Raw genomic sequence first — 10,717 nt, 5'->3', positions numbered from 1 at the left:
AGAGTTTTGAGAAGATTATTTTCTGAGAAAAACTTAGAAAATTTTGAGAAAATCGATTTCTCTGAATTGAATTAAAAGCAAATGATTATTTGAAATACTTTCATTATGCAAATTGAATGAAATGAATAAATGAATATAAATTTGAAAGACATTTTTTGAGGAATTGATAAAATCCTTTTGAATTTTGAGAAATGCAGTGCATTTTCGAAGTTAGCTTAAGAGTGTAGGTTGAATGTGGCTAATACGAAGATCACAAATCTCGGTCTCATTCGTATTCTTACTATGGTCATAAATATGAATTCTACCAAGTTTGACAACTCTCTAAGAGCTTATGCACGTGTCATTCGTGTCAACTATAGTGGATTTGTAAAAAAAATGCATGAATCATACATCAGATATTGAAATTATACGAAAACAAACTATATGTAATGCATCTTATTCTAAGCAGAAATGTAAATTCTTATTCCAAATATTACATCTGATATTACATTGAATTGAATAAAAGGAAAAGGAAAATAAATGAAAATCTTCTGTTTGAATATTCTTGCAAAACTAGAAAACAAGTTAGCAAAGAAATGTAGGTTTATCGGGATTTATCTGACAATATCAGGAAATTATCAGATTTTACCCAGATATAAACCCTGATTTATACCTCCCTTATATAAACATAACTGATGAAAATAGATTGAAAATATGAAAATAAGATTTGAAAATTCGAAATTGGGATGAAATAACCAAAATGCCCTTGATAACAAGACTATGACCATGAAATGAGGGTTTTTCAGAAAGATATTTTATAAAAATGAGATTTTGAAATTCAAATAATGATAAATCAAACACAAGATGATATGATATGATATGATGAAAATACGAAAATTAATGTTTAGAAATTTGAAATTGAGGTAAAAATGATCAAAATGTCCCTAATAGCAAGACTATGGCATTGAAATGAGAGTTTTCAGAAAGAAATTTTGTAAAAATGCAAATTTCAAAATTCCAATGAATGCAAATGATATGAAAATCAACTATAATATGATATGAGATGATGATATGCATGTTAAAACCCTAAAAATGCAAAAATATAACAAAACACTGAATTTTGCCTGATTTTCGCTTTTGATTTTAACAATTTAACTAACTCATATGGCAAATGAAATCCAAATTACATAAAATTTGGCATGGACACCTAGACTAACCTTAAAAACAAAATGGAATCTGAAAATTTATTTTTTTTGTATTTTTCAATATGGAAATTCAATAAAAACCTAAAAAAAATGAATTTGCCTTTTATTGTAGATTTGCCCTAATGAAAATCGGATTTTGGGTACTAACCTACCATAGAAATGAACCAAATTTTATGGAGTGATTGAGGACAGTTAGGCAAAGATTTTTGCCTTTTACAAATTTTGGATTTGACCTATGATTGGAGATTTACAGCTCCGACAAGTTCGGTCGAAATTCGACGACTCTAGAATTGGGGGCAGACTGACAGGTTTTCACAAAAAATCCGGGAAAAATGGCAAACAATAGCCAAAATGGCTGAAATTTTAGGGGGATGTCCCTGACACACAGAGGAACAATTTCTCTATTGACAATTTTGGCATTGGATCTATGGATTGAGAGGTCACAGAGGATTATCAGACCTTTAATTCTCATAAAATCGAAATGACAGGAATTCACCAGTGAACTTGTAAAATCTGAAAAATAGTAAGTTGAGTTCTAAAATCTTGAAATTCTGGGAAATGATAGAGAATGTTAAGAGAAACAATTTATCTTTTGATGGTTGGAGCATCTGACCTACGGATTGACACACCGCAGCAGATTAAGGTCAGTCTAGACCCTGACAAACAGATGACAAGATTTGCACAGGGTTCTGCAAAACCTGAATTTTGACAGGGACTATATCCTTTTAAAAAAATCCATAAAATTACATGAAAATAGTAGATTTAATCACTGATCTACTGTATTTTTGGGGGGGATGACTTAGATCCCTCATGGGGGAGATCTCAGAACAAAAACTCTGCTAAAGGGAGGTCTGGAATTTCCAGAGGGTTAAAAACCTGATCTGGAGTTTGATTTTTTTTAGTGGGGTTTAGGATCCCAAAGTAGTTCAATTTTTTGGCAGAAAAAACAATAATAAGTAAACCTTATTAACCTAAAAAAATTGAGATTTATGAACAAAGATTTGCACATGCAATAACGATGATACTATGCACATAAATGAAAAAAAACTATAACTAACCATCAGACATTAATAAAACTAAACCACATGAATAATATGACTATAAAACAAAGAAATAAATCTAAGTAAAAGAGATACGTGGAATCTATATGATGGTAGTAATAAAACATAAAAAAAATTTAGGGAGTCATGAGTCATTTTGATGTTAGCCTTTAAAATGAGGAGGGAAGTCTGATCCATTCATTGGACGGATCCCTTCCTCTTCATGGCTTCAACATGAACAAGAGAGATTTTTTCAACAATACAAACCCAATTCTAAACTGGATTTTACATCGGATCCATCATCCTAAAAGAACAACAATAAAATTTCTTTTTTAAAGAAAATCAGTATAATAGAAGAGGAATATAGGTTTACCTTAGATCAGCTGAAGCAAAGGCAATGGAATGGCTAGATGGAGGTCCTCTTGTGGTGGTTGCAAGGCCGAAGGTATTAGCACTAGCAAGAGAGGGAGTCGGGGCTGCCCCCAAAGGGGAACTGCTGTGATTGTTGAAGGGAGCGGATCGACTGCAGTTGCACCAAGAAGAGCTGAAAGTTGATGTCAATAGAGGTGGTCGGCTGCTGGTGGTGAGATAGCCAAGGAGTTGTTGTGGCTGGAAGTCTGGCTCCTTGGTGGAAGTGGCTGCAACAAAGCTTGAAGATGATAAAGGAGGTGGGTCTTGGTGTTGCTGGGCGTCGGCTGGAGGTAGACACTACTTGGATCTGCTTCAAAGTGGAGGAGGTTGTTGTGCTGCCGCCAATAGAGGGGGTTGTAGCAGGATGGAGCCGTGGAGGTTGGTGATGCTGGATGGAGTCCTTGGAAAAGATGGTTGCACCTTGTGAATCGGCTGGAAGTGAGTAGCTGCAATCCCAAAAATAGCAAAGAGAGAGAAAGAGGTAGGGTTGAGAGATGGGGTCTCTTGGGATGAGAGAGAAGAGCCAAGGAGGCTAGGCGTGTAGTGAATGAGAGATTTGGAAAGGGACTGGAGTAATAAGGTGGGGAGAAAGGAGGGAAGGAAAAGAAGGAAAGAAAAAGAAGAAGAAAGAGGAAAGAAGAGGGAGAAAGGAAAAGGAAAGAGAGAAGAGAAGGAAGAAGGAAAGAAGAGGAGAAGAAAAGAGCGAAAGAGGGGGTGTCGACCAAGGGGGAAGAGGAAGGAAAAGAGGGGAAGGAAGAAAGAAGAAAGAAAGAAAGAAAGAAAAAGAAGGAAAAGGGAAAGAAAAGAAAAGAAGAGGAAGAAGAAGAGAGAAAGAAAAAGAGAGGGAAAAGAAAAGAAAGGAAAGAAAATGGGGAGAAGATGACAGGGGGTCGACCCCCTTGTGGGTCCCACCTCTCCCAGGTGGAAATAGTAAAAAAATAAAAGAAGTAAAAAGGAAAAAGAAAAGATTTTTTTATTATTTTTTAGAAAATTTAAAGTGTGGCGCCGCATTGTCATGGGCCTACATTAGATTTGAAAAATTCATTTTTGAAGGCGAGAGGGGTAGAATGGTCTTTTAGAAAATTTCTATATGAAATGAGCTATTTTTGGCAATTTTTGAAATAAGCTCAGAATTTGAAGTTTTGTACCCCGTTGCAGAGCAAATCCAGTTTAGAATTTGAAAAACCAAGTTTGAGAAGAATCCAGATTGTTTTCTCGAAAAAAATATTTCTAAATTTAAAATCTTGGGGGTAGAAATGTCCATTTTGAAAACCTAGGGTTTAAAATTGATTCCGAAAAGCTTTAAAATTCAAATCTGGATTGGAATTTTCAAAATTGGAGTTCTGGATCTCGAAAATGAAATGAAATGTGATGAAATGATATAAAATACCGTGCGAAATGTTAACCCTGAATGAAGAATTTTGGATATTAGACTTTGATTGACAGTTGTATCAGTTCAAAAAGTGATAAAATTAATAAAAATGGGCAAAATGATTCAAGAAATGGTTTTTCATCTCTGTCGGGTCAGAGTGACACTGAAGATTAGGATTTGAGTTGGTTTGAACTGAAATGAACTGGATTGAGCTGAATCCTAAGGTTTTAGAACTCAACTGGACTGACAAGACATTAACTCAACTGAACTCCTACACTGAATTGTCAAGAAAAGCTACCATTTTTAGAGAAATGACGAGAAATGACCATTGTAGTGAAGTAAATTACATATCAGAGCTGGAACAAAAATCAGTTATACTGAGATGAACTAAAACTCAAGCTCAAACACTAGCTTAACTGATTGGATTCAACTCAATTTCAGCTGAAAGAACTTAAATGGGCTGCTAGACACTTGGAAATCATTTTGAACTGAAACTGGAGCACTTGAACTTTTGATGAGCTCAAGATAGACTCAGAGAAATAGGATTGACTGAGAATGACTCACTCAGAGACAATTGACTTGAATTTTAGTGAAAAAAGAGCTCATTTCTGAAGAAATGATCCCATTTTGGTAGAAATGGTTAGAAATGAACATGGTTTGCTCATCGTGAGCTAGAAATGACTGACATTCTAACTGTTCTGAGCTTGAGAATGAGTTTGGTTGACTCTGACTGATTGAGGGCTTATGATGACCTAGGGGTAAAATAGTATTTTTTTTAGTAAAAGGGTAAATTGGTAAATTTTTAAGACAGACTCAGGGTTGGACTCCTATACTGACCTGTCAGGGTTGGCATCTGCATAAGGGAGTGTGACTGAGAATGGACGAGGAAAATTTGGGGTGTTGACAGGTTTGTTTAAAAAAAACTGAATTTTCTCTTTTGTAATCCACATTTCAGATACTTGCCAGGTTTGGGATCTCATAGTTGGCATACTGGCAATCACTGGGTAAAAGATGATATCTCTAAATTAATCACAAAAAGAAAAATGAAAAGATGATTGATGACACATACCGGCTGCCTCGTGAATATAATTTAACAGTCTTTTGGGTAGAAAGACGTGAATGTATTACTGATTAGCTTCGGAAAATGGAAATGACCATGTCTCTTCTGCATGGCATTGTTTTTGGAATCTCTCTCTATCGTTGGCTCGAATCACATTAGTGGCAATCCCTAGCTCGACTTTAAAACAAGGTAGAATGGATCCAAATTAAATAAAAAAGATATTTAAAGCCATCAACTTGGTTTCAAGAGGATAGCTATCTATGTAACAATCTTGTGGCTAAGATTGATAGCACAATGGCAATTGTGTTCAGGAAGATCAAATCGCTAAAGTTTGTTGAGTGTGCCCATCATTTGGGGCATTTATGATAGATGAGCCCATAAAGCACACACACACTATCATTCTTTTTAGGGGTGAAAGGGACCCTTCCAGTTAGCAATTGGTGCTAAAACCAAGAATAGCATGTAAATGAACATTTAGGCTTGCCAGCGGTATAAAGTGTCAGACGCCTGGATCAGGCTGCACTGGATCAGGTTCAAGTATGTTCCAAGATCCATCTGAATGGGTAACCGATCTAAGCTAGGTCATTGACAATGATTTTCTTACTATGGTGGCCAGGCCCAATTCCATGATAGTATGGCCTTTTGGGATGTCAATAACTTGGCTTTGGTTCAGATATCTGACCAAATCCAAACTCATTAGTCAGATTTGGTAAAGAAAGGAGTATCCTATCGACAAGATTCTTATTGGTTTAAGGTTTTACACCCAAACCCGAATCTGAGTCTGAACTGATTTCGAATTTAACATGTATCTGTATCCGATTGATTTTGTGCAAAAAATTTATCTATTTTATCCTAGTCTGATCTGGATTTGGTGCTACCCTTTTTCATTCGAATGACAATTATCTGAATTCCATTGGGTTGGATTCAGTAAACTTAACATCCAAAGTGATCGAGCCTCAGTCATTTTGGAACTTGGCTAAAAGTATCACTACAAGAATAGGTAGCAATAGTAGCGACGATATTAAAGGTGGTTGTTGATACATAAGTATTAGCAGTCACTTTCTCAAGTGGCCTTTGATAGTCTACTGCAACCACATTAGCGACTACTATTGGATAAGCAATAACAACCACACTTTTAGTGGCTACTAATACCTGTATATCACTTTCTCAAGTAGCTTTTGATAATCTACTATAGTCACATTAGTGGCTGCTATTGAATAAACAATAACGGTCACACTTTTAGTGGCTGCCAATTTCTTATGTGGCCTTTGATAATCTACTACAACCATATTAGTGATTGCGAATACTTGTGTATTAGCCGTCACTTTCTCAAACGGCCTATGATAATCTATTGTAACCGCATATATAAATAACAACTTTTAAGTGACTGCTATTAACATTTTTTAGCAGCCACAATGTAATGTCGTTGCTATTAACATTATAAAAAAATATGCTTTTTTATGCTTGCATATTTATAAAAACTCTGAGTCATTGATTTTCAAGACTTAGAAGATCCTTCTTAAACATCGTAATCGGATGACCCAAAAGAGACTGTTTCTATAAACCATACATTTAGATTACATCCGTATGGTGAAATTTTAGAAAAATATAAAAAAAAGACCTATACAAATCTCGTTGCATATTGGTTTAATATTTTAGTTACCATTGATCAAGGAAAACTAGAATATGTAAACTGGTATGAACCAAGATTTTCATAGTTTTTTTTGTAAATCTAACCCAACAGATGCATTCAGCATGATCCATTTGTTTGCAATTAACTATTGAATCATCATAATCGGATCAAAAAATACGATTTTTTATGTTTGCATATTTACAAAAATTCTGAGCCAGTGGTTTTCAAGCCATAAAAAATCCTTCTTATACATCATGATTAGATGATCCAAGAGTCTCTTTCTATAAAACCATGCATCTAGATCGCATCTATATGGTGAAATTTTAGAAAAAAAAACTATTAAAATCTCGGTGCATACCAGTTTGCATATTTTAATTACCCTAGATCAAAGAAAACTAAAATATGTAAACTGAACAAAAAAAATTTATAGTTTTTTTTTTTTGCAAATCCAACCCTGTAGATGCATTCAGCGTGGTCTATTTGCTTCAAATCAACTATTGGGTCATCGTAATCAGATCAAGAAATGTGATTTTTTATGCTTGCATATTTATAAAAATTATGAGCCAGTCATTTTCAAGGCATAAAAAATCCTTATACATCATAAACAGATGATCCAAGAGTTTGTTTCTATAAAATCATGCATCTTGATTGCATCCGTATGGTGAAATTTGAGAAAAAAAAACTATTAAAATCTTGGTGCATACCATTTTACATGTTTTAGTTACCCTGGATCAAAGAAAACTGAAATATGTAAAATAACAAAATATGTAAACTGGTACGAATAAAAATTTTCATATTTTTTTTTTCAAATCCAACCCTGCAGATGCATTCGGCGTGGTCCATTTTGCTTCGAATCAACAATTGAATCATCGTAATTATATCAAGAAATGTGATTTTTTATGCCTACATATTTACAAAAATTTTGTACTGTTAATTTTCAAGCCTTAAAAGATCATTTTTACTAATAGCAGCCACAAATACCGCTAAAGCCCTTTATCCTTGTCGTGTATGGACAGTTAAGTTCAAGGAACCTATTTTTATCCTAATGGCATTGGGCATCTATTGCAGCTGAGCTAGTGCAGGCTGTGCTGGATTCGGGATCCATCTCCAGCCTAGTTGGCCCTGTCCGATGCTCCACCTCTATCATGCAACTAGTTGTTGGATCCTGGTCCGATTTGCATAGACCCATCCAGACCAAGGTCACGATCTGGTCAGATTTGACTGATTCAAATCCAACTCCCAGAATTCCAAAAGCAATTGAAAAGGAGGGTCCGGTCCATGATGGGTGACCCGTCTCCTACCCGTGCTTGTTCACCTTAATTGATTAGCTTTGCTTAATAGTTAATGCGATTATCTTTGATACCCTTAAGGGTCTCTCAATTAAAAAACCCTATCAATTAAACCTTGCAGATATGCTTGAAGGTTTGTTTATTTATTTACATATTTATTGGAATGACCTCAAGGTTACTTTATTTAGTCATAATAAGTCTTGGATTTAATTGTTTTAACGTAAAAACTGATTTTCTTGTTATAAACTTTTTATTTTTAAGATCCTTTAGAAACCAGCCTGCACATCAAGATTTCTTAACCTAATCTGTATTCTCTATCATAAAGACTACTGGAGATTACAAACATACTGAGAAATGTGCCGCTTCCATATCATTCACCCCCCACACTCTCCCAGACCTCTTAAAAAAACATACTTGCATGATCCAAACCTGTAGATGTGTTTATCATTTCTTATTTAGTAAAAATCATGCTTTAGATTAAATCAGTTTAATCAGAATTTTTTATTGTTAGTTAATAAAAAATTTTGGTGCAATATATGCCGTTGATCTTTTTTTTTTGAAACTAAAAAAAAAACTAATATATGTTTTCTACTAAATAAAACATAGAGATCACATCTGTTGATCTAGATTAAACAAAAAATACATGTAAATATGTTTTTTAAAAGAGTCTAAGACAATCTGAGAATCTGAGATATAAATGGTCTAGAAGCTAGACGTTACTGGTAAATCTTAGATCTTCAAAACATTTGAAGCAACCATAGAAGAATCAATTGGTTTATTAAAAAACAACAGCACCCTTGTCTTTTACCAAGTAAAAATCTAAAAACTGGCCGTGAACTGGGCAATCTAGGACACTCATCATGCCACGTGGCATAAGCCTGCACCACCATGTACTGAAATTTCAAAATCGATCCTACCGGACTGGGTCCGTATCAAGTAAGAAAACGCGTGATATCAAGGAAGCTTCTTTTCCTTTAATTGCTTGTAAACTTACTTAGTTAATATATTATTATTAGGATTACCATTAATTCCCTTTCATGAGCTGTTTCTATTGACTTGACTCAACCATCTCATTTATTTCATTTGAAAAAAAACCATCTCATTTATTATCCTTGGGGCCGCCTTCTGCAGTTGTCAACTGCTAACCTTTACAAGCCAAACTCTCCTGTTCCAGTAAAGGGAAGCACCCTTGTTTCTTCCCCACATCCAACCACACACAATCTTACCCCTCTCTCTGTGCTTCTTCAAGTGAGAATGACCAAGGACTCTACAAGGACCAATTCAAAGTCACAAGTTTCTTCCCCACTTGGCTTCTTCTTCAAGAGTCCACTCTATATATACATATTACGCAATATCAGTTTCATTGTGTCTCACTAGATTACTTTGGTCATGTGACTTTGCTAAATTCATGTGGGGAGAAATCATATATGATATTTTCCTTTGATTCCTTGCCAAAACTCAAAGAGGGTAATTGTTGCTCTTCTGTTGAAGCGGTTTCATCATGACTTCTTCTTCCTCCTCCAGTGAGCAACTTCAACCTCAAAGAGTTGCACCAAAGAAAGAGCTGATGGGACCAAGGCCTACACCTCTCAATGTGAACAAGGACTCCCATGGGATCAGGAAGCCCCCGGTGCCGCCACCAAAGCGCAGATCCCCTGTAATCATCTACATGCGCTCACCAAAGATCATCCACACCAAGGCCCAGGACTTCATGGCTCTGGTGCAGCGCCTTACTGGTAGGTCTCCCACATCATCTTCATGGTCATCATCACTACCGCCATTACCATCCGTTCCGCTATCGACGACGGGGATGCTGCCGGTAACCACTCCGCAGTATTTCAAATCTCCCGCACTCGATGGACTGCCGATCGACGTGGGAATATCTGATCGAGAAATGACTCTAGAGATCGAGACTTATCTCGGCCACGATATCATCATAGATGCCAAACCCACCCAGATGCTCCCACCTAATGGCATACTATCTCCAGAGCCTTCATTTCATCCACCGCCGTCCCCTACCTTCTTTCTGCCATCACCAAAGGCAAGTCCTGAACTGCTTGAGTTGAGTCCTATTCTTTATACACCAACCTACCAAGATGCACTATTTCTATCACCTTTTGAAAGACCACATGGTTCCTTGCCTCTGAGCTCGACCCCTGGATCCTCATGCTTGGATGCCTTCGCTCATCTATCAGATCTGTACGTATAGAATCCAGTAAGGGTTTATTTGTCGCATAGCTACCAGTATGATTTTGAAGATCAAGTTGGGGTTATACAAAGTCCTACCAAATAGCGTACGTGGGGACATCCCTTCTGGCACTGTTCTCAAGTAGAATGCTGAATTGGCTTCAAGTTTCTTACGAGTCCTGTCCACATGTGTAGGTAAGGTCGGCTTTGTATGACCTCACACTGAAATATGTAAATCTTTTTTTTAAATACTTTTTTGCTCCATTCACTGGATGTTTCCTTATTATATAACTTCTCTGTTGGTGGATAGTGGGTGATGGGGTTTCGCCTTTGTAATGAATATTTTCATATATCATTTGTTAAAAACGATGTTTCTTAGTTGCTTCCAATGCGCCTTCACTTTGGAAAGGATAAATGCAATGTCACAATAACGTGGAAGCAATTGACTAACTCTACAATGGTTTATAGAGCGAACGCTGTATATTTTTAATGCAGAGAATTCTACTCCGTTATTAAAGAATGTTTCATTATGTAAGAGCTT

General features: G+C 36.0%; 1 protein-coding gene across 1 annotated transcript; it reads left to right on the top strand.

Moving 5' to 3' along the window:
• The first annotated feature begins 9,490 nt into the window (after positions 1-9,490).
• Positions 9,491-10,198, top strand: LOC149830725 (uncharacterized). Its single transcript, XM_090015521.1, has one exon. It carries the CDS (start codon positions 9,491-9,493, stop codon positions 10,196-10,198), a length of 708 nt encoding a protein of 235 aa, XP_089871647.1.
• Positions 10,199-10,717: the final 519 nt, after the last annotated feature.

This window comes from Nuphar pumila, chromosome 8 (genome assembly GCF_984573655.1).
Source record: "Nuphar pumila chromosome 8, dmNupPumi1.hap1.1, whole genome shotgun sequence".
Taxonomy (NCBI): Eukaryota; Viridiplantae; Streptophyta; class Magnoliopsida; order Nymphaeales; family Nymphaeaceae; genus Nuphar; species Nuphar pumila.
Note: the sequence above shows the minus strand (reverse complement) of the source record. Positions and strands in the feature narration are given on the sequence as shown.

Bases quoted from the DNA above. Each gene is read 5' to 3' on its own strand.
- LOC149830725 (XM_090015521.1), top strand. From the start codon at position 9,491: ATGACTTCTTCTTCCTCCTCCAGTGAGCAACTTCAACCTCAAAGAGTT.